The 23725-nt window shown below is 45.7% G+C and overlaps 2 protein-coding genes across 4 annotated transcripts in view; both read left to right on the forward strand.

The window, feature by feature from the left end:
* Positions 1–7713, forward strand: part of npy8ar (neuropeptide Y receptor Y8a) — a 47005-nt gene extending 39292 nt beyond the window's left edge. For all 3 annotated transcript variants that reach the window (XM_027281902.1, XM_027281901.1, XM_027281903.1), the window contains 4 exons: positions 1811–2390; positions 2468–2709; positions 4838–4984; positions 5127–7713. In XM_027281902.1, coding sequence (XP_027137703.1) covers positions 2082–2390; positions 2468–2709; positions 4838–4984; positions 5127–5577 — 1149 coding nt within the window. In that variant the 5' untranslated portion in view covers positions 1811–2081 and the 3' untranslated portion in view covers positions 5578–7713. The remainder of the gene's footprint in view (positions 1–1810; positions 2391–2467; positions 2710–4837; positions 4985–5126) is intronic.
* An 8400-nt stretch (positions 7714–16113) lies between these two features.
* Positions 16114–23288, forward strand: actr1b (actin related protein 1B). Its single transcript, XM_019273848.2, has 11 exons — positions 16114–16303; positions 17317–17381; positions 17672–17747; positions 19056–19181; positions 19292–19416; positions 20044–20260; positions 20342–20434; positions 20521–20695; positions 20785–20846; positions 21132–21172; positions 21267–23288. The coding sequence occupies exons 1-11, from the start codon at positions 16256–16258 to the stop codon at positions 21367–21369; spliced, it is 1131 nt and encodes a 376-aa protein (XP_019129393.2). The 5' UTR covers positions 16114–16255; the 3' UTR covers positions 21370–23288.
* Positions 23289–23725: the final 437 nt, after the last annotated feature.

The following is a 23725-nucleotide window of genomic DNA, read 5'->3' on the forward strand; positions in this document are numbered from 1 at the left end:
AGCCAGAAGAGTACAAAAAAAAGTGTTGAGAAACATGGAAGCTGATGTCACTGGTGTGTTTTTTTTTTTTAAACACCTGTTGCTCAGGTAAACATTTTAATAAGGCGTGAATGTGTTTGCATGATTGCGCAACAAGACGCAGAGCAGCAGACAGTGTTATTCCGAGCTGGGTTGGACGGTGAGACTGAGTCACTGTGAATGTGCAGTAACACCTGTGAGTGTGTCATTCTGAGGCAGCTCCATCCCTCGGGTCCCGTGATGCTGCCAGAGGAGAGGCTGGCAGAGTGGATGGACGTCTGTCAGCTGATTGTATCATTCACATGTGTGTGTATGCTAACGAGGGCGAGGGTTCTGATGAATGTCCTAATCAGTGCATGCTTACTGGCTGCATCTAAATCAGTTCACTCAAAGTCGCTTTAGCTCCGGGAGTGTAAGAGCCATATTAAGAAATGTATTTTGCTTTGAATTATTATTATATTTGAATATTGTTTGACATACAGAAATGTGTAAATTCATGAAAAAAGAAATATTAGTTCATTATTGTGTAGTGCATACGTTTAACCACAAGGGGGAATGCGCTTCAGATACACTTAAATATAAGTCATGTGAGACATGCAGTTTCACATTAGACGGTCGGGTGGAGGTGATACAGTTTTCTGACCGACCTACACCAGTTAAGACCTTTGTGTTTGTGATATACTTCATCAGTAAACATTTTTACATGAAGATTTTTGAGTTTGAGGATTTTGTCGAGTCACACTGGTTGCTATACACCCGCTCCGTTGGTGGCATGCAGAGGAAGAAGGAGCTGCCACTACAGGGAGGAAGCACAGAAAAGTGTTCCACAGGCTTCTTATTAACATAAATGTATCTGCATGTAATTGACTGTTTATTGGAAACACTCCTCTGTCCTCCAGTGTCTGTCCAACTCTGACAAAGTGTCTTCAGATGTTCTTCATGGTATTTTAGAGTTTGTCATTTCCTGATGAACCAGAAAAACTTGATGACGTCTTCCTGTTTGATCCAGTCTATGAGAACTGACTCAGCCCGGGATGCCAGGAGCCGAACCCGGCAAGAAAACCACCTCGGTATGCTGCTGTGTTCACTGTTAGACTGGACACTGCCGGTTCAGAGGTTCTGTCGCTGTGTTCACTGTTAGACTGGACACTGCTGGTTCTGAGGTTCTGTTCGGTCACTGGAAGGTACTAGATGCTAGCTCACAGCAGTGCTGGTGTAATGATCACTTGCTATTGGCTACTGTAAATGGCAATTAATATCCACAACAGGTCCCTCCCTGTCTGACCATCTTTACAGGAAACCCTACTTCTGTTTTATAGAGACTGCAAGAAAGATGAAAAAGTGTTTGAGGGTATGAAGTTCAACGTTACCGTAAGGTTGACAATATATAGATGGCATTGTGCAGGTTGTCTCCGTGGTTTGAGTCTCTCCTGCTTCAGCCTTTGAGCTCTCCTGTCTGCCGTGGATGTTCAGAGGTTTTGAAGTAAGTGGTCTCTCGAGGCTGGTTTCAAATTTTGGATTGAAAATGCAACAGTGTGATGATTTCAGCAGACACTCGTGCAGTCTCTGAAGTCTGAATATAATATCCACAAATGTTGAGTCTGTCCCGGCAACCTGAAGCGCATAACGTGGCATTGAACCAACAATAGATTATGTCAATGAGCGTTTCTGGGTGGTGGAGCAGAGCGAGGTGTGCTTGGTTACTACAGGTCTTCTTCACTTCTCAGTTCTCCGTTGAGATCGCTTCGCCTCCCTTCATCTGTCTTTCATTGTTGTTTTCTGTCCTTCGCAGGGAAACACTGATGCTGAGCTGCGGGATGCTGATGGTGAAGGAAAAAAAGGACAACATGTATATTTGAATCACTCCTCCACCCCTCATCTGCATCTTACGCACGAAACTCGACAAAAACAAACCTGAACGCTGCATAGCAGCGCCGGGTTTCCTGCCCTGCCTCCTCATCCTGATTTTGGTGGAAGCAGAAGTTCAGTAGCAGCCTCGGGGGTGGTGGTGGTGGCTTTGGTCCTGTTGAACCCTGACCCCTCACATCACCTCTTCCCCCACCATGTCCAACGACAGCAGCCTCCTCGGTGTCTGGGAGGCCTCCAATTGGGCAGATACCACTCAGTGCCCGCCCTCAGTAGGCGGGGCGACTTTCCTGATCGTAGCGTACAGCGCTGTCATAGCGATCGGGTTGCTTGGCAACACAGGCCTAGTGTTCATCATCGCCCGGCAACAGGAGTTGCGCAACGTCACCAACATCCTGATTGCCAACCTGTCGTGCTCGGACATCCTCATGTGCGTGGTGTGTCTCCCTGTCACCGTCATTTACACCCTGATGGACCGCTGGGTGCTGGGAGAGGCCCTGTGTAAGGTCAGTGACTAGACACACGAATCTGATGCTGACGTGAAAAACATCTAAACCTGTTTGTTTTTTTATCCGTCCTTCAGGTGACTCCCTTCGTTCAGTGCATGTCAGTGACGGTTTCCGTCTTCTCCTTGGTGCTGATCGCTCTGGAGCGCCACCAGCTGATCCTCCATCCCACCGGCTGGTCCCCCGCTGCCAGCCACTCCTACCTGGCTGTCGGGCTAACGTGGCTGGTGGCTTGCTTCATCTCTCTGCCCTTCCTCTCCTTCAACATCCTCACCAACGATCCCTTCCAGAACATCAGCCTGCCCGCCAACCCCTTCAGGTGAGCTTGAATATGTGTGATACAGGTGTATGCAAGTAAGTGTCACAATATCAGGGTCAGCAAATTAACTCGCCGAGATGAGGGGATTCACTTTTTCATATGAACTTTGGTGAACTTTGTATTGTTGACCAGCAAACCATCTAGACAGCGTCGACCTATAGCTCTCTTCTTAATTCCCTCGTTTGTAAAACTCGATTGCGAGGATCCTGAATCCAAAGTGCTGAGGCCGTCCTCTCTGAGCTGTTTTATTTGTGGTAGTCCACATTGTCCAGGAATCCTTGGTCTTTTGGGAAACCTCTGGAAGATCCAGAGGAGCATTCGTAGCATAGCGAATGTATCTGGATCAGACTCCGGTAACTCTGAGAAACATATTTTGGTTTAATTCTTTTTCTTCTTTTCACCGCCGACTTGAACTGAACTGATCGTGCAACTGAAGTGGATATTTTACTGTTGGGATTTAAGTGGAAGTGAAGACCAACATTAGTCCTCAGGATGTCATCTGATTTTTTGTGTAATGTGGTGATGTTTGAACAAAGCGGCACAGTGAAATTTTTAGTGCTCATTTTAGCATGAAATTGCCTTTCCATCTGCATAGACCTTTTTTTTTATTGACAATTTTTGTACTTTCAACTGAGAAACGTGCACACATTCGATTTGGTTCTGAATGTACCCGTGGAAAGCGTGCCTGAACCCAACATGCCTTTATTAATCTTCACAAAGGAGAGACCTGATCTGACGGACACGGTCAAAGATGATCTGAGTGAACTTGCAAATTAATTCAACCAAAAACAAAACAGACTTCTGCTCTTCCACATGGTTCTGTGCTGCAAATGGTTCGGTTTATTGCATTTGATTTTTATGTCCAGTTTCTGGAAAATAAGACCCGCAGAGGAAGTATTTTTTTACAGAAACTGTGCCAGTTATGGTTGTTCAGTTCTGCTAAATGATGTTTCTGTTCTTGTTTTATAACCTGGTTCGCTCTGAGACGCAGAATGTCTCATTATAAACACACATTGCTAAATAACAAACACAACAACATTAACAAAAATAACAACATCCCTCTGATTAGCAGGCTCATAGAAACAAAGACAACAACCGCATCATTAGTTTGAGAAATGCAGTATGAGTAAGTAGCATGTATGCACGTATATATATGTTTTAACAGTACAAGTCATTTCCCTCGAGAGTAAAGCATATGAGCAGAAGTGTGTCTGTGTATTATCCTCCTGCTTTGAAACTTAATCCCTCTGCTCCGTCGATCAGGACTCGGCCGAGGAACAATGAATTCATTGTTTACCCTTCGTCACTCCTCCGTCAATGTTTCAGTGTTCAATAATCATCACGGTGTTTTCACACTTCACTGCACCTGATTGGAAATGACGCGTCAATGTGTGACTCTGCCGATCGTGACAGACTTCAGGTGATCCTTTTCAGGCGGGAAATACAGAAACATGCCTCCATTCAGACATTTTAAGGTCATCAACGGTGAACCGGCTGCTCCACCTCAACTCTCTGTGATTTACAGAGTTTATGATGGACAGTGAAGTAAACTGCTGACAGCTGTAGCTGCTGTTAGCTCATGTTAGCTCAGTCTGTTAGCTGCTGTTAGCTCAGTTCGTCAGCTTGGCGGTGAGCTCAGAGCGACGGGTACCCGTCGCTCTGAGCTCACCGCCAAGCTGACGAACTGAGGGGTTTGTACCAACAGGCGTTATGGACCCAGGAAGAAGAAGAGGAGGTAACCAGGCTCAGCAGCTTCTATGGACATGATGGCAGAGGAGAAGAGAGTGAAGAGGACGCTGACGGAGGAAGCTAAGAAGAGAAAAGGAGAGAGTGAGCGAGCAAGAAGCCGCCGGACAAGAGTAAATGTGGGACTGACTTTTAGTGGTTGGTGAGAGCTTGGTGAAATAAAAGGCTGAAAGACAGACGCCGAGCTGGGCTGACTGCTGCTGGACTAGGCAGTGAGATCAGCTGCTGCTGTAGGTTCTGGTTCTGGTTCTGGTTCTGGGCTGACTGCTGCTGGACTAGGCAGTGATATCAGCTGTTTTGAGTTGTTCTTTCACACAGCATGATGTTCATTCAGTAAATGATGCTACCTTGTGTTGACCGAACCGTGTCTGTCTCATCTCAGGGACCATTTGATCTGTATGGAGCGCTGGCCGTCGGATAAGCATCGTCTTGCCTACACCACCTCCCTGCTGCTCTTCCAGTACTGCCTGCCGCTCCTGCTGGTCCTCCTCTGCTACCTCAGGATCTTCCTACGCCTCAGACGACGCAGGTACTTTGATTTTCTTTGCATCACATTATCATTTGTGTTGTTTTTGGGCTGCTCTATTTATATATTGTCAGCCTGCCTGAGGTTTGGTGTGATATTTCACAGTGAATTGTCTGACAATAGGCATCATGCTGTGTTGATGCAGGGACATGCTGGAGCGCAGCAGGAGGACTCGGGGAGCCCAGAGGATTAACGTTATGCTTTTAGCCATTGTTGTAGCTTTCGCCCTGTGCTGGCTGCCGCTCAATGTCTTCAACACATTGTTTGACTGGCACCACCAGGCCCTGCCCGACTGCCAGCACAACGCCATCTTCTCCGCCTGCCACCTGACGGCGATGGCCTCTACCTGCATTAACCCTGTGGTGTACGGCTTCCTCAACAGCAACTTCCAGAGGGAGCTGAAGGCGACGCTGCAGCGCTGCCAGTGCGGCAACCGGTCGGCGGAGAGCTACGAGAGCTTCCCTCTCTCCACCGTGGGTAGCGAGGGCATGACGAAAGCCACCTCCCTCAACAGGATGGGATCGGTGTGCATCCCTTCACCCAGACCTGAGATCAGCTCAGCAATACCAGCCAAAACAATACCAGCTCACACCTAACTATGAGCGCTGGAGTAACTGTTGTCCGACAAGAGGCTGGCGAGGAAACGGCTTGTGGAGAGTCTGACAGCCGGAGCTGAGCGAGTCAAGCAGCACTTCAACTTCACTTGACTTCTGTAACTTTCCTGCCAGAGTGAAACAGCTCGGCTTCATGAGATGAGACGTTCAGGGGCACAGATGGATGGTTGATGTGGCTTCAAGTCCGGAACATGAGAACAAAATCTTGTAAATGTTGAAGGACACGGAGAGAAAAACAAAAGCTTCATCATCATTTTTCAAACAATGGCTCTGTGATTTGTCACCTGAAGCTACTGAAGGCAGCTAATTAACGTAATAAATCTGGGTTATTATTAGTCTTAAAACATGTAAAAAAAAAAAAAGTCATAAATATGCACATGATAGTGACATACGTGATGCTCAAATATAGTAAATATATAAAGCTAACAGGTTCAATGTAAAAATGTTTTTTTAAAGTCATAATCATCATCAGTTGATGATCTGGAAACTGATATTATAATAGAGTGTAATGAGAAAAAAATGTAAGGAAACATCCTGTATTCTACAGGAAATGATTCTTTCGTTCTATATCAGATGCGTAAAGATACTTTACAAGAGAAAATCATGAATGTAGGCACAGACCTGGGGGCCGCGTTGGAGGTGTGGCTCCGTTCAGTCATACGTAAGCCGCTCAGTGACACGTGAAGCCAGAAGGGTTCCATTTCCAGACATGAAATCACATGAAAGTCCGCACTGAGTGGCCCAAGACGTCATCGCCACCGTTCTGCAGTTTGGTCACTATATTGGCTCAGAGAAGAAGGAGACGAGGACTAACCGATGTGTTTACCTGCCACCGATGGTCCCTCCCCTTCAGCTATGGAGACAAGATGACGACCACTGAAGGCGTGCAGCGTTCCACACTTATGAGTGAACTATCCAGTTAGGACGTACAGTGTGAATGTATGTAAGAAACTGTCAGGTGGGAAGTTACTAACAAACTAGTTAGCTAGTTCGTTAAACACTAACCTGTCTTTGGAACATTGCTGGCCCGGGTTGGGTTCTGCCGGGACTGACGACAACGACGAAGAAAACCGAAAGAATGTTTTAAGCTGTTCATGAAAGGAAACAAGCGGCTGACGTACATGTGTTTATATGTAACTTTGCAAAGTGTAAATGATGTCGTTATGATAGTGAACACTGTTGATAAGCATGCCTTAGTGAGCATTTTCAGTGTGGTGGAGAGTATCAGTGCTTGACTTTAATGGAAGTAAATTAGGCTGCTTAACATTAGTGTATATAACATCATTACAAACCACTGAACAAGTCATAGATGTGATATAATGAGCATTTAGAGATGAAGTTATTATCAACGCCAACTCAGCCTTACTTTTCTGAATGAGATGAAACTTTGTAGGAATGTTCCAAATACTGAAGATTCAGCACGTTTTGTAGCAGTCATCAGACCGAACACAATGAATATGAACTCGAAGGTTAAGATACGATCGCTGATTGTTTTGTTCAGATCTCCTCTTGGCTCATTGATGCTTTGAAACAGTTTTCAGAAGTTATATCTTGAAGTTTCGGTGCATCTTCTGGTCATCTGAGTTTCATTATAAAACACAAAAATTGAAACAGAAAAACAAAGATTTTTTCTTTTTCAGGGGATGAGCAAAATCTTATTGCTAGAAAACAGAAACAAAAGAAGAGAGGCCGGATGTGTTCATTTACAAACAGGATTATCAGCCTCGCTTCAGCTCGAGATAAAACTTCTTTAAAGCTTACTCAGAACAAGTCCGGTCATCTGCAGAAATTTCCATACAAATTTCAATTTAAACTTTAAATTTGACCTTTTTAAATTTGAAGTTTTCAACTTTTGACTGACGTTTAAAAATATCCAAATGTCATTTCAACACCCAATTTTCACTATTTTTAAATTTTTTTACTTTTGGTTAAATTTATCCTCCATGAGCTGGGTGGAAAATCTGATACAAAATCAGAGAATGTGGCTTAAACTGATGTAACAGTGAGTATTGAGCGTTTTCTATTTTGCTAAATGTCAAGTTTGTCGGTTCATTGTGGCATCATGTCATTAAAAGTCTGAAAAATGTAGATGTGCGTGGCTTCATCCAGTAATGTGCTCCACGAAGTTTTGAAAAACGAAACAAATCATGTTGGTCTTTATTGTAAACCCACTGACTTTTGTCAGGATCATGTAGGACTGATCTGATACTTTGAAGTGAGAGCTGCTCCAGCTTAACATGCAGCACAAACTAAACATGTTCATATACAGTACAGAACGATACATGAACATGGGCAACACTCATCAACTACCTGACCACAACAGCAGCATTAACCAAATATACTTTGTATCAAATGAACTGCGGTTCACTAACAAGACAAACCCTGGGCTGCTGATTTGACCACCCACCAGCACAGATCATGGAGCTGATGAAGAAACCTGGAGCATCGAAATTCGTCTGAACAGTCTGAACAGGCAGATGTGATACACACAGTTTTAGACTGAGAGTGACTCACACTTCCTGACTTCCTGAGGACATCATTATCTATTTTACCTCTGGAGAATAAACCACTTCAGAGAAGAAAGGACACTCCTTATAACCGCAGAAGTTTTCTTCAGTGTTTCCTGAGGATGTGATTATCTGTGATCTCCATCCAGAATAAATATCCATAAATCTGCTTTAAAATCAGAGACACAGCTAATTCGACTAACTTTTGTTTGTTGTAGCACACAGCTAACAGACTGAATACCAACTAACATAGCCCAATAATAATAACCCAATGTGTGCTGTGTTGAAATCTTTAATAGACTAAAATAATGAGCTGCTGTGAGGAGGCACATATCTCTGTGATACCTCTGTGTGTGAGCATCGTGTCCTCGGGTTGGTGGCTTCGTCCTCAGCTGATGTTTGTAACATATGGACAAGAGGATTCCTCCAGCTGTGTGCGATGATGGCAGAGGCCTCCTGAGGGTGACCACAGCAGATGGACACCAGGCCTCGACATAAGGCTGCATCTGCTGGGGTGTTCCGGGGTAATGATGGGGCGAGGAAAGCCTGTTTCCAGCTAAGTGATTTGTAATTGAAGCGTTTCGAAGAAGTGAATCATCACAGGCTCTATAAAAGAAATATGTTCTCAAGGTCCACTTATGACCTTATCCCGTAGCTTTCATCTATGGAGCCGGTTCAGTTCATCATGTGAAAAAGGGTGGGTGGAGCTGAATAAGCCTGGTTACTGAAACCATCCACCTGTAATGACGCCCACCTGTCAATCAAAGCGTCCACGCTCTTAACCCTGCATAACTTTAAGCCTTAATATAATGTGAACAGGTGAGTTGTATATAAATTCACCCTCAGTACAGTTGTCATGAACGGGGAAATTAGCTACAGAGACCAAAACTGTTTTTTGTACCAGGCTGTAAACATGTTTATTTCTGCTGTGAAGTTGGACATTTGGACATGGGGACTTATGGAGACTGACTCACTTCTGGAGCCAGAGGTCAAGTGGACGAGAAGAGGAGGTTGCCACTTTCGGGTTTTAGTCAGTCTGCGGGGACGTCACAGAGACTACGTCCAGGTTTTAGACAGTCTGCGGGGACGTCACGGAGACTACGTCCAGGTTTTAGACAGTCTGCGGGGACGTCACGGAGACTCACTTCTGGAGCCAGCCTCAAGTGGGTGTTGTCAGTTATCTGGTTTCAGTAACCAGGTTTCATTCAGCTCACCTCAGCTCCACTTGATGAGATGGAGACGACCAGGTCTCTTCAGTTTTAGACAGTCTGCGGGGATGTCACAGAGACTACGTCGTCCAGGTTTTTAGACAGTCTGTGGGGACGTCACAGAGACTACCGTCCAGGTTTTAGACAGTCTGCGGGGAGTCACAGAGGACTACGTCCCGGTTTTTAGACAGTCTGTGGGGACGGCACAGAGACTACGTCCAGGTTTTAGACAGTCTGGGGGACGTCACGAGACTACGTCCAGGTTTGGTTTAGACAGTCTGCGGGACGTCACGGAGACTACGTCCAGGTTTTAGACAGTTCTGCGGGACGTCACGGAGACTACGTCCAGGTTTTAGACAGTCTGCTGGGACGTCACGGAGACTACGTCCAGGTTTTAGACAGTCTGCAGTTGTGAAAAACGCTGCCCAAGTAACCACAGTTCTGTTCCTCGTCCTCTGTTAGATAAAAGAAAACATGCAGCCCCAACAGATCCAGCGCGCACTGACCAGAAGGACAAAATACATCGAATCAAGGCCTCAGTCTGATTTACCACAGGGGTGAAAGTGGAGTGAAGGGTGGTGGGGGCTGTCCAGCAGTGACCCAGTTCACCCCCCCTGCCCCCCATCCCTCTACCTCAATATAGAAGCTTACTGTGTCCTGCAGCGACAGGCCTGCAACCAGCCTCCATCTTCACAGGAAATCCCAGAGAATACGATTGTTTCTGCACATGATGAGCGACACTGGAGTGTGATGTGTCTCATTTTAAGCTGCAGTTTGTGTTAAAGACGCTCCAGAAATCCCAGTAATTTAACATGACAGTACACGGAGATAAGATAAGATTTTTCCCACCAGCTGTTCAAGTCCCTGACAACAGCGCGCTGAGCGGGGGAGGAGGAGAGGAGGAGGAGGAGGAGGGGAGGGGAGGAGGAGGTGGAGGAGGAGGAGGAGGAGGTGGAGGAGGAGGAGGAGGAGGAGGGGAGGAGGAGGAGGAGGAGGGTGGAGGAGGAGGAGGAGGTGGAGGGTGGGGAGAAAGCAGTCACACAATGCAGCAGCACACGCGTGTCTGGTGGTGGTGGTGGGTGATCAGGGAATCACAGCAGAGGGATTGCTGGGCTTTGGTCGGGTGACTCACTTTGCATACATTAGCATGACTTTGATTTATAAAAGAGAAACGGTGTAACGAGCCGAGCTTTGATTTGATGAGAAAAGAAGAAATCAGACAAAAACAAACAACTCCACTGGAGTTAAAAAGTGCCGCCGCCTGAGAGGAGAAGGCTGCTGAGAGATAAACGGGAAGAACTGCCGCCACCGCGCCTCCCCTCCCCACAGTTTCCTTGGTTTCCTGTGATGGCCCACACACAAACACACACACACAACACACATTGAGTGAAAAAGCATTTCACAAGGCTGGCATGAAATGTGGTGGACTAATGTTTGTAAAAGAACACCTGCCATCCCAGTTTGATTAACAGTCCAGCCTCATTTGTTCTCCGTGTGTGTCAGCGTCGTTTCTAAAGAAAACAATTCGTCAGTTTGACGTTCAGGGCTCTTCTCACCACCTGGAGGTTTTGAACACTCCCAGGTTGTGGCTCTCTTTGTTACCCAGCCTGAAGACATGATTATTTCTGACATTTTTTTACATGGGGTCTTATGGAGGACTGACTCACTTCTGGAGCCAGAGTCAAGTGGCGAGAAGAGAGGTTGCCACTTTCGGGTTTTAGACAGTCTGCGGGGACGTCACGAAGGACTACGTCAAGTTTAGACAGTCTGTGGGGACGTCACAGAGACTACGTCCAGGTGTTAGACGTCTGCGGGGACGTCACAGACTACGTCCAGGTTTTGACAGTCTGCGGGACGTCGACGGACTACGTCACAGGTTTTAGACAGTCTGCGGGGACGTCACGGAGACTACGTCACTTTTAGACAGTCTGCGGGGACGTCACCGAAGACTACGTCAGTTTTTAGACCTCTGCGGGGACGTCACGAGATAACGTCCATTTTAGACAGTCTGCAGGACGTACGGAGACTTTACATTCCAGGTTTTAGACAGTCTGCGGGGACGTCACGGAGACTACGTCCAGGTTTTAGACAGTCTGCGGGGACGTCACGAAGACTACGTCAAGTTTTAGACAGTCTGCAGGGACGTCACAGAGACTACGTCCAGGTTTTAGACAGTCTGCAGGGACGTCACAGAGACTACGTCCACTTTTAGACAGTCTGCGGGGACGTCACGGAGACTACGTCCAGGTTTTAGACAGTCTGCGGGGACGTCACGGAGACTACGTCCAGTTTTAGAGGTGTGGTGGACTAAATGCAGTAGTAATAGATTACTCTGATAAGAGTCTGCAGTATTTACACTTTAGCATCCATTAGAACCAAGTGTGTTACAAACAAACACTCCATTATGTTCACTCGTATTAATCATCTTATGGATTGTTAGCACTTACACACTTCACACACTCCAATGCAAACACACACACACACACACACACACACACACACCAGTATAAATACAATGAGTGCTCTTAATGAGTCAGCACTTAACAGAGTGCACTTTAACGGTGTTAAGAGCTGTTTGCTGAGGCTTTCCTGCCCTCACACTGACCCCGTCATAAATAAATGTAGATCTTAAACTGCCCCTGAATATGTCTGAGAATATTAAACCTGATCCAGAATGTGAAAGAAAACCTGAAGCAGCACGATTATCTGTTAATTATCAAGAGCACCAGTATGATGTTACTGTGTGGGACGCCTTCACTGCTATGTATCGCAGTATATTGTATATTATTTCTGTCCAGAGTTGCAGTGAAGCTCTTTAATATGTTGAAATGATGCTCTCTTGATTTACTCCCAGAACGCTCTTGTCCTCGACTCCTTCACCGACTCTTACCGGAGATTAAAAGTCCCACTGAGACTCTCGGCTCAGCAGAATGAAAACCTTGGTTCATCTGTGTCATTTATTTGAGAGGATGATGCACACACACCTCGTTTTCCCACAATGCTGCTGGATTCCAAGGCTACAGTTGATATGTGTTACGTCTCTGGGATCAGGTCGGCAGACTGAATAATGACAGAAAGGAAGTGATGACATGACACGACACCTGCTGACTTCCTTCGCTCAGATCTTCACCTCGCTCGTCTTCCTCTGGAGTTTGTTGCCTCCAGTCGTTTCTCAGGGATGCTGATATTCTGTCTGATAACTAATCCATAATTCATGTGGCTGATTTCCATAAAATAACTGCGGGAACTTAATATTTAATCAGGAAACCAAAAGCCAGTTCTGTTCTTACTTAAAGCAGATGATACCTGTCTGAACAACAAGAAAACAGTAGGTGGCACTAATGCTTAGTCAGGTGGCGCTTTACTAATGCAGAAGAAGAGGGCACGTCATTTATAGGAGTCCAAGATTTATTTATTTATTTATTTATTTATTTTTGATGCCACTTTTTACACTGTAAAAAAATGTTTAACCAAACGGTCAAATGACTGTAATTTTAAAGTTAAATATCATAATTCAAATAAATATAAAAAACTATAAATTTCCACATTTATAGGTTTTACAGAGAAACACCATTATTTTACAGATTGTCCCTCGATTATTACGATTACTACATACTAGATACTTTTACAGTTAAACAGAGAAAGACCGTTACACAAACATCATACACACACATTCACAGCCATTGAAGTTCAATATTATTTTATTGATACAGAGACGCTGCAATCCAATGCTTCTTCCACTGACACACATTAACAACAGATAATTGCCATCATTTTACGTGACTGTGTATGTAATTTAAGAAAGTAGAAAAAGCCCTGTATAGATAATATAATCATTGTATTGGCATAATACCTAAAACAAAAACAAACAGGTTGGTTGTAAATTTACTTATTTATTTAAAAACAGAAAACTACTGTAAACAGTTATTTTCCATTTCCCAGTGTACACTAGAGAAGTTCTCCGGTTCATTTGTTGAATAAATGTTAGAGCTCAGAGCTTTGTGCACCAAACTAACAGCAGTGTTAGTGTGTTAGCAGAGCGTGGAGATGGAGATGTAGAAAGCAGCACCTCAAGGCTCAGAGGATTAATGGAGTCGGTCCTTCTTACTGTCACACTGATCCTGGATTAGTTCTGTGGAGTGTCAAACAAAAAAAAGGCTGTTAGGAGCTCACGCGAGGAGCTTATTCTGTAGTTTTGTCCCATTTTTTTTTTTTTTTTGGACTCCTGTTTGCTTCATGTGTGACGACAAATTCAGTTTAAAAAAGTCTGAATCCTGAAATCATGAAGCAGAAATGATGCTGTCACTGCACTGAAAGAAGAAAATAGTTGAACCAACTTAATTGAATTTTAGGTAACACCCAAATGAATTAAGTTCTTTAAAATGAATTTCATACGTTAGATTAACACAATTGATTTAAGTCACATGTGCTTAATAATTCAATTGTTCTCAAATCAACAATTTGCATTATTCCAACTTAAAATTAAGTTTTCAGTTCAGTTCAATAATTTGCATAACCCAAAACTAAAATATTGCTGTTTTCTAACCTAATACTATGCTTTAGTGTAAATTACTTTTTGCAGTAACCTTAAAATAAAATTTTAGCTTGATTAATATAACTAAAATCTATTTTTTAAAAACTCAAAATGTGATTTTTTAAAATACTTTATTGTATAAATGTAATGAACATTATGGCCACCACCACGGCTTTTGGGCCAACACATTACACTTTTGTCCTTTTTAAAACACAGAGTAGTAACTGTAACTGTAAGTAGCTGTAAGTAGGACCACAAAGTTATTTTGTCAGCAAAGTGCAAAGCACATACAGCGCTATCACAACTATGAAAACGTGCCAAGAGTGTACAGAAACTTCTTTAACCGGCTATAACCAAGGAATCACGAGTCACGAGAAGCCGGTTCACTCAAATGAGAATAGCAGGCTACATGTGTGTTGAGGGAACAACATGTAATTCCACAAACGTAGACTGCCTCCACTAAAGCAGAAATCTGAACTTTACATTACTTCAACTACTGCTGAAATACACTTTTTAGAGTGTACGCATTCATGAAGTTTAAATGTTTTAGAGAGCCGACCGCCCCAGTCCACGTAAGAACACAGAGGAGTTCATAAAGATGCTGCAGTGGTTTCCCCTCTCGGGCCTCAAACAGGCTGATCTTACTGATGGACATCAGGCCTTTTATTTCACCAAGCTCTCCCCAGCTCGTCCAGCTCCTGTTCTGGCACGACACTGGCTCAGCTTTCCTGAAAACATGGAGGACATGCAGATGACAGAGACCTGATTAAAAGTCTGTAGCATCATCAGGAGGTAAAAAAAGAAAATGTATATTCTTTATTTTTCATTTTTCATTTGCTATAATTAAACTGTCTTCATGGAGACGTGCTGTTGTAGTTTCTGATGCGTTGCATTAAATAATTATTCACAAACTAAATCCCGAAAACAATCTCACACCTCTTAAACTTGATAAACCTTCATGAAGAGGGTTTCCTGCATGACTTCCAGCTCAGTGTGCTGAATAACCCGACACTGACTCACTTCATGTGTCATGATGCTGACACCTGGTGGTCACCACACAGACTACATTAAAAAGCCCTGTCATGTCCCTGAACACAACACAGATGCTTAGATGCTTCGTCTTAAATAATAATTAAAACCTGACTCATCATAATCTGAAAAGAAAACTGCAATTGTTCCAACAAATCAGCTGTACTGAAGCGAGTTTGAACTTCTTCTGTCTTATAAGTTATATTATTAATTAATAACATGTCTGGATCTGCATGTCTGGATCTGCATGTCTGAATCTGCATGTCTGAATCTGCATGTCTGAATCTACATGTCTGAATCTGCTGCGGAGCTCATTTGTTTCGCTTTTCTCTGTTTTTACGACTGGAGTGTTTTATTTTGAAAATCTACCGGATTCTCTATGTTGTTTCTGTGTCTGGCTTCCTGTCAGCTCGTGTGTGTGTGTGTGTGTGGGGGGGGGGGGGTGTGTGGTGGTGGTGTGTGGGGGGGTGGGTGTGTGTGCTGGGAGAGAGAGACATCACGCACGATGAAGACTTCCGGCTACTTATGTCACACCAAGTTGATCGTAATATAGAACCTTGCTAGGCGGCTCGAAGATGATATCTGAATAATATTTGCCTCATGTGATCAGATTATTATCAGAATCAGTTTAAAGACAAGGGACGTGACAGGTTGGCGTAGACATACATAAAAACATATACATAAAGAATAACTATGACAATTTAAAAGTATCATATATATGTGGTTGCCTGAATTATATATAATATATATATAATATATATATATGGACATGGCGTCTGTCTATAGAATTTGTTACACTGGCTTAAAGGCCTTCTGATGTGCAGTGTGCAGATATGGCCTCTATATATATATATATATAGAGAGAGAGGAGGCAGAAGAGAAGAGAGATGTGTGTGTGTGTGTGTGTGTGTTATTAAAATATATATATAAAAAAATACTATATACGCATCATCTATACACACTACAACACACACACACACACACACACACACACACACACACACACACACTCTCACACAAACACACACACACACACACACACACACTCTCACACACACACACACACACACGCCTCTTCTGCTTCGTTGACAGCAAACCAGCAGAGAAGCGCATGGCTATTCGGCAAAACACCGACGATTGGTCACCTCTCCTGTCAGTCAAACAAACTCTCTGCCATGATTGGCCGACCTGTCCTGTCAGTCAAAGCGGCGCCGCGGTGGTGTTGTTGTTGAGGTGGAGGAGGCGGGTCCAGCAGCGGCAGCAGCGGCAGAGAGGAGCGGCGGCAGAGCACGGTGACACGGCGATCCGTCTGTACATGATCCAAACACAACACCGGGACAAACACCGGGACCAACACACGGAGCGCACACATCCAGCCCGCCATGGAGTCCTATGACATCTTAGCTAACCAGCCCGTGGTGATCGATAACGTGAGTATGATGACGTCACTCCTCCACACCCAAACCGAGGCCGCTAGCCGCTAGCTCAGGGGAGCTATTGTGTCAAAGCTAGCCGCCCTCACTAAACGAGCTAACTAACTAACTGACTAACTAACTAACCAACCGACTAACTAACTAACTAGACTCCTCACACTTTCCCGCCTAACGCGTTAACAGCATAGCTGCTGTTGCTATGGCAGCGCCCCTTCATTTTATCAACCGTTAGTTAGCGCTAACTAAACCGGTGTTACGGCATAACGAGTGACCGTGTTAACCGGGGACCACCAGCCGAACAAAACGCTTCGTAGTTACGAAAGCAAGAAGACACGCACCTGTCCTCGTGTATACGTCTGTATTTGTCTGTTAACGTTACAATGTCGTAACTACGACGACCACATACACACGCTCGAGCTGTATAACGGGGTCGCCGGTCAACACGGTCGCTCGTTAACCCGTAACACCGCAGGGCTAGCTAGCTGAAGCTTCGGTGCCACATCCTACAGTGTTAGCTGTTAGCTGTCGGTGCACACACACACACACACACACAGGTGACAGGTGTGACAGCAGAGAGGGGGTGTAAATGTTGTGGAGCATCACGGTCCGTAACACCTATCATAACACAGCAGGAAGTACAATAAGAAGTGTAACACCGGTGCTGCGTTTAAGTTGGTTCCCTCCTCAAAAGGTGTCTCAGACCTTGGCTGCTCTGATGACCTCAGATCAGCCCGGCCCGGCTCGGCCCGGCTCGCTGTGACAGTCAGAGGACGAGACGAGATGTAGGCCACAGAGTTTCCACAGCTGGCTGTGTGTGTGTGTGTGTGTGTGTGACTGCTGCCACCGGCCTCAGGCTCTGTCTTATGACCTCCCTGCTTCCTTCCCTGCTTCCTTCCCTGCTTCCTTCCCTGCTTCCTTCCCTGCTTCCTTCCCTGCTTCCTTCCCTGCTTCCTTCAGGTTGAAGCACTGCAGCTCTCTCTTTGACCCGCTCATGTTTCTCTTCTCCTCAGGGTTCGGGGGTGATCAAGGCTGGTTTCGCAGGTGACCAGATCCCCAAATACTGCTTCCCCAACTAGTAAGTCTGCCACGACGTCGTTCAGTGGAGCTCCAGCTGTTTGTTTGACTGTCAGCTGATCGTTTGTTTCCCAGAGCCCAGCTGGACGATTTCACTTTGTTTATTTTGTCTAAAATCTTTTTTAACGATGTCACAAACAGAAAAAAGCAGAAATCTTAATTTCATTTAAGGCTCGTCAGCTGACGGGAATCAATAAGGTTGCAGATTATTTTCTTACTCACCGGCTCAGATATCATGTCCTGACTGTGTGTGTGTGTGTGTGTGTGTGTGTGTGTGTGTGTGTGATACAGTGTGGGGCGTCCCAAGCATGTGCGCGTGATGGCAGGAGCCCTGGAGGGAGACCTCTTCATTGGACCCAAGGCGGAGGTAACACACACACACACACACACACATCACACACATCAGTGTGTGTGTGGATGTTTTGAGGATATGAGTGTACGACTTTTATTCAGAAATGTAACTTCACGTGACGCTCAGGACTCATTAAAACGCATCATTTACATTTAAAGGGCCGGTGTGTCAGGTCTCTGACAGACTGAGCCTCTGTGCTGCATCAGGCGGGTCGGGATGGGAATCGATAAGATTTTTACGATTTGTTTCTTTATCGATTCTCATTTGGGAAAAAAAGAACAAACAGTTTGATCAGCATCAACTTTGTTCAGTTAGAAGTGTCACAACGTTACAAAACCAGCAGCGAGGTCAGCAGAGGCCACAGCCTGGATAATAGTAACGATGTGTAACCACCTTCTGTAGTAACCACAGAGGTCAGAGGTCATAGCCTGGCTGCTGCCGCTGCTGCTCGGTTGAGATTCATCTCCAGTCTGAAGCGTGTCAAAAACACGACATTCATTTAAAAATATTGCATGTTGTGTGCACAAATGTTTCTGCATGTTGGTCGTGTTCCCTCCCGACGCTGTTATCTCCACTTTGCAATGATTGCAAGTCGCCCTGTTGACGTCTGTTCTGGTGAAATGCAGCCAAACTTTGGAGCGTTTGAACCGAGTGGGTGACGTTGTTTACTACTGAATGCACTGCACGTGAGAAACTTGAGGAAGTTACGTGGCGTGATTCGTGCTTTCTGGAATCGATAAGAGAATCGTTAGATAAACTGCCAAACGATTCCATGGAACTGAAACACACTCGATTCCCGTCCCTACAGGCGGCCGCCACCTCCCCGTTTCAAGCTCACAGGAGAAACTATGGTGGCTGCACAAAACACTGGAGTCTCTCTCTGCAGTCAGTGTTCAGAATCTGTGGTTGTCTCCCTCGAGCCTTCAGGCCAACCCGAGCTCACGTCATGTGAGAGCGCTCCACGCTCTGTTTGAGTCACACGCTTCAGAAGTCAGAGACAGGTGACATCCGTCTGCCTCTCGCTCGCTGTGACGGATCAACGAACGCCGACCTGTACACGGTGTGAGTGTGGACTCAGCGTCACGTCCTCTGAGCCAATCAGCATGCAGCAATTTAACGAGCTCTGATCACACGTATGAATCTGAAACTTTTCTGTGCAAAGAAATCCAGAGGAGGAATAAATGTTTATTTCTAATGGAGGTGAAGAAGAAGTGTCACGACGTTCTCTGTTGAACGAGTTTGTTTATTAAAGGAAACGCTCAGGTTCTAAATCCACAGACGCGTCACAGCTTCAGGTGTTTTCTCTGTGTCTCTGCGGATCAGGAGCACCGGGGCTTGCTGTCGGTGCGGTACCCGATGGAGCACGGCATCGTGAAGGACTGGAACGACATGGAGAGGATCTGGCAGTACGTTTACTCCAAGGAGCAGCTGCAGACCTTCTCCGAGGAGGTGAGCGCTCCTCTCTCTCTGTCTGTCTCTGCTGCATGATGACAAAGGTCACCTGTTTGATCTGGGAACAGTCGGTCACCGTGCTCTTTGTTCATCTTTGTGTTCGGCAGCATCCTGTCCTGCTGACCGAAGCTCCGCTCAACCCCAGCAAGAACAGGGAGAAGGCGGCCGAGGTTTTCTTCGAGACCTTCAACGTTCCGGCTCTCTTCATCTCCATGCAGGCCGTCCTCAGCTTGTGAGTACAGTCCGTCTGATGATGATGTAAAACACATCCAGCAGTTTGTAGGTTATCACGGCAGATGTTAGGACAGACCTATAATATAAATATGATGAGGATCAGGAGAACCGCTTTAACACCAGATGATCTCTGCTTCTGTTCAGGATCATAATCATCTTCTAAAAAGTTTATTCTAACGTCTTTAATCAACACGTTTCTCATCCGGACCAAAAGACCAGAGGAACCTCCGTGTTTGTGAAGTTTATTCTTATTGGTCCATACGCAGCTCTTCCGGTGAGCGCTACAGGAACAGCGTGGTCACATCACATGCGGTTAGGAGGTCGTGTGAGTGTGATGAAGGAACTTTTTATCAGTTTGACAACAAAAAAACTGTCAGAACTCAAATTTCTGCTGAGTAATACTCGAGTGAGGCCGAGGCGGCGCGGTGTCGATGTCGCTTCACATCATGATGGTCGTGAACTTCGCTTAGTTTCACTCTTTGTGTCAGCTGTAAATATGTGACAGGAAACGCATCAGACTGAGGAAGTAAACACTTCCTGTTCCATGAGGACGTCAAAGGTCCGGTCTAACCTTTATCAAACAAACATGATGGATGACGGTTTGTCATGCTGTGTCCGGCCTCAGGTACGCCACAGGTCGCACCACCGGTGTCGTGTTGGACTCGGGGGACGGCGTGACCCACGTGGTGCCCATCTACGAGGGCTTCGCCATCCCACACTCCATCATGCGCGTGGACATCGCCGGACGAGACGTCTCGCGCTACCTCCGTCTGCTGCTGCGCAAAGAAGGCTACAACTTCAACACCTCGGCCGAGTTTGAGGTCGTCCGCACGGTCAAAGAGGTGAGGGGGTCGGCGTGAGGTCGTGTTTGTTTCAAGTCTGAACGACTCGCTTCGTCTAACCGAATGTTTGTGACTTTGCAGCGAGCCTGTTATTTATCTCTGAACCCGCAAAAGGACGAGACTTTAGAAACGGAGAAGGCTCAGTACGTTCTGCCTGACGGAAGCACTTTAAACGTGAGTCCAGCACAACCCGAGAAGATGTTGAACATGTCTGCACGTTCCTCCGAGCACGAACCCTGAAATGTGACCTCTGTTTTCAGATCGGTCCGGCCCGGTTCCGCGCGCCGGAGCTGCTGTTCAGACCTGACCTGATCGGAGACGAGAGCTCAGGGATCCACGAGGTCCTGGCGTACGCTATCCAGAAGTCTGACATGGACCTGCGACGCACACTCTTCTCCACCATAGTATTGTGCGGGGGGTCGACACTGATCAAAGGTTGGTCGTCAGAGTTACTGAGTCTAACGAGATGATTACAGCTCGAGCTCCGTCTCTCAGTGACGAATCTTTCAACTCTTTTCTTTCAGGATTTGGGGAACGACTACTAACTGAAGTCAAGAAGCTGGCACCCAAAGACGTGAAGATCAAGGTGAGCCTTTAATGAGTGACAGCTGAACTAATTATCATGTCAGTGCTTTGTCTGTAACGGACACGGACGCGTCCGTCTCTCCGTCATCGTCCTCTTTCAGGTAGCAAACAGTCAAACTTCCAGGCATCCTGGAAAACCTGCAAACTAGTTTCGAAATCAAGCAAATCATCCTGGAAATGATCTCTGTTGTCTGTAGATGTTTTGTTTGTGAGTGAGTTCCATCCTGGAAAATGTCCTGGAAACAGCCTTGAAAGTTCAGCTCGTTTTTTTTGTTTCCTCGTCCAGATCTCTGCCCCTCAGGAGAGGCTGTACTCCACATGGATCGGGTAAGCAATCACACCTTCACACTTTCACACTGTGTAACGCTGAGCGATGAGTTCGTGCCGTGACCCGTCCTGTCCCGTCCTGTCGTCCTCACAGCGGCTCCATCCTGGCGTCGTTGGACACCTTCAAGAAGATGTGGGTGTCGAAGCGGGAATACGAAGAAGACAGAGCACGTGCCATTCACAGGAAGACCTTCTAGGAGGGGCCCGGCGTCCTGCGAATGCCCCCCCCAGAACTGCCCTCAAACCCCACCCAACCTCCACCCTCCCTCCCTCCCCTCCTCCCTCCTCATCATACTGTCGGAGACTCCCATACTGCACCTGTCCTCTCCGGGTACCTCTGCTTCTAAACCCCCTGTCAGCTTCACACGTCTCTGTGTGGGAGTTCTCATATGTACCTCCTCTTTCATTCGCCTCCTCCTCCTCCCTGTTCCTCCTGCTGTAGGGTGACACCACCCTCCACCCTCCAAACATCCACACACAGAGGGGCCGTCAGGGTATCTGAGGGTGAACGATTAGCACTGTGGCTCCTGTTGTCCACATTGAAGTATTGGTTTTGCTCTTGTCTACAAACGCCCTGCAAGGTGTCGAATATCAAGAAATGTCAATAAACCTGAATGTTTTTTTGTTTTTGTTTTGGTAAAATTTCCATTCCAGACCGAAGATCTCGATTTTTATTTGATGTCCATTTTGTAGATTTGTTTCTGTTCGGGACGGCGCGATGCTTTCAAGTGCTGTAGGACTTTATAGTTCTAGTGTTGGTGAGCGAAAAACAAGCTTGAAGAGAAACCACTGTGTTGTATTTATCAGGCTCAAACTGCAGCGTCATTCACCTCTTTAATTTCCTGTCATCTGTGTTGATGAGGAAGATGTTGAGTCGTTCAGTCGGCGTTTTGTGTCAGCTGACGGGATTAAAACAGAAGAAAGTCGAAACATGCTGTGATTTATTATTATTCTTATTATTTTATTTTTGTCTCTCGTTTACAGCAGAATCTGGTGGTTGGGTTTTTCATTTCGGGTCTCGTGACCGTGAAGCAGAGGGACCGAAAGCTTCTTCAGAAATCATTTCAAACCTCATCGGCTGTGATCGCGGACTCTGAGATTTCAGAACATCATGAATGTTATCGCCTCTCTGTGGCATCATTGTTCCTCATGTTTCGTTTGACGTTGAAGGTTTCCCCATGACGCCTTTGTCTGTGCACGTTTTCCATCAGACACCGTTCTTCGTCTGTTGGATTTAACTCCTCGTCTTCGATTCTCGAACAACCAACACTTCCTCTTCTTTCACCCCCCGCCCGTTAAAGTCGCTCAAACTCAAACGTTCGATTTCTCGTTGCGTACGTCAGCGAAAAACGTTGAAGAAGCTAAAACCTCAGAATGTTTTCCTCTAAAAATATGAACTGAGAATCAAACGGTCGGTTTTTTTTTACTTTCTGTAGATCGATGAGTTGCTTCGTTGCGTTAGCTGTTTCTCATTAATGCATGCGCACGTGTGAAGTGCAGCTGAGTTGGTTTTCATAGGAAGTTAGCCGCAGTGTTTGAAATGATTTCTGTGAAGTTCCTCGCAGAGCTTCACGAGTCGCACACGTTGAAGTTTTTGAGTCTGTAGAAATAATGACTTGTAAATTTATCGACCCGGTTAGAAAAACGCCGTCAGCTGCCCGACTCGTCTGTCTGAAGCTTCACTCCGATGCATGTCAGTTCATCGTGTACAGGTAGACGTGTAGCCGGCCGCAGGAAGCCAACACGGCTGATGATTAGATTTTATATTGTCCTCCCCTTCCTCCTCTCCTCTTCTCTGTGTACTCGTAAAAGTCTGGATCTTCTGATTTCCCCCTGCGTCTCGGGTGGCAGCGACGGGTTTGCTTCCACACCCGTTGTCGGCCTTCCTCCAGAGCGTCGTCCGCTTCTGCGTGTTTTTAAAAAAGATTTGAAACAGAAAAAAAACAAAAACCAGAAGAAACTGTCACACGTCATCAGCCTCGTGTACAGTGGAATGCTTTTCAACAACAACCTCCACACAAAGCGTCAGATAACAGACTAAAAATGTACAATACTGTTTATTCAAGTGTTTGCTTTTACTTTTCGTAAATTCAATATAATAAATAAGTTAATGGCTGCTGCTCGGATGTGTCCTCATTGATTCATCGGCTGGTTTTAGACTCCAAACTTCTTCACTTTTTATTTTACACTTCAGTAAATGTCTCTGTAACAGCTGCTCCATCGAACACGCTCGCTGATGCTGCCATACAAGGCCCCACTGACCTCTGACCTCCTTCAGGTCTACACCCCGACCCTCCTCAGCTGGTCTGCTCAGAAAACCTGAGATGAACCTCAGCACCGTCGGAGAGAGCAAGAGCGTTCAGCCACACCGACGTAAGCTGTGAACTCACTTCAGACACCAGGAGGTGTGAGTCCATCTCTTCAGGCCAGCGTGTGGACTGTCACATGTAAACATAAAAAAAAAAACATTTCTCTATTATTTTAATACTTTAATATCTGTTTTAATATTGTGAGGTGACTTGGGTGTCCTGACAGACGCTTGGAATTTTTTTT

Source organism: Larimichthys crocea, chromosome VIII, assembly GCF_000972845.2.
Source record: "Larimichthys crocea isolate SSNF chromosome VIII, L_crocea_2.0, whole genome shotgun sequence".
Lineage (NCBI taxonomy): Eukaryota > Metazoa > Chordata > Actinopteri > Sciaenidae > Larimichthys > Larimichthys crocea.

What these genes read in the sequence shown, in the direction of transcription:
- actr1b (XM_019273848.2), top strand. Translation starts at nt 16,256, where the DNA reads ATGGAGTCCTATGACATCTTAGCTAACCAGCCCGTGGTGATCGATAAC. An exon ending in CTGACGGAAGCACTTTAAAC is followed by an intron (nt 20,435 to 20,520) that starts GTGAGTCCAGCA and finishes CTCTGTTTTCAG; the next exon opens with ATCGGTCCGGCCCGGTTCCG. An exon ending in CCAAAGACGTGAAGATCAAG is followed by an intron (nt 20,847 to 21,131) that starts GTGAGCCTTTAA and finishes TTCCTCGTCCAG; the next exon opens with ATCTCTGCCCCTCAGGAGAG.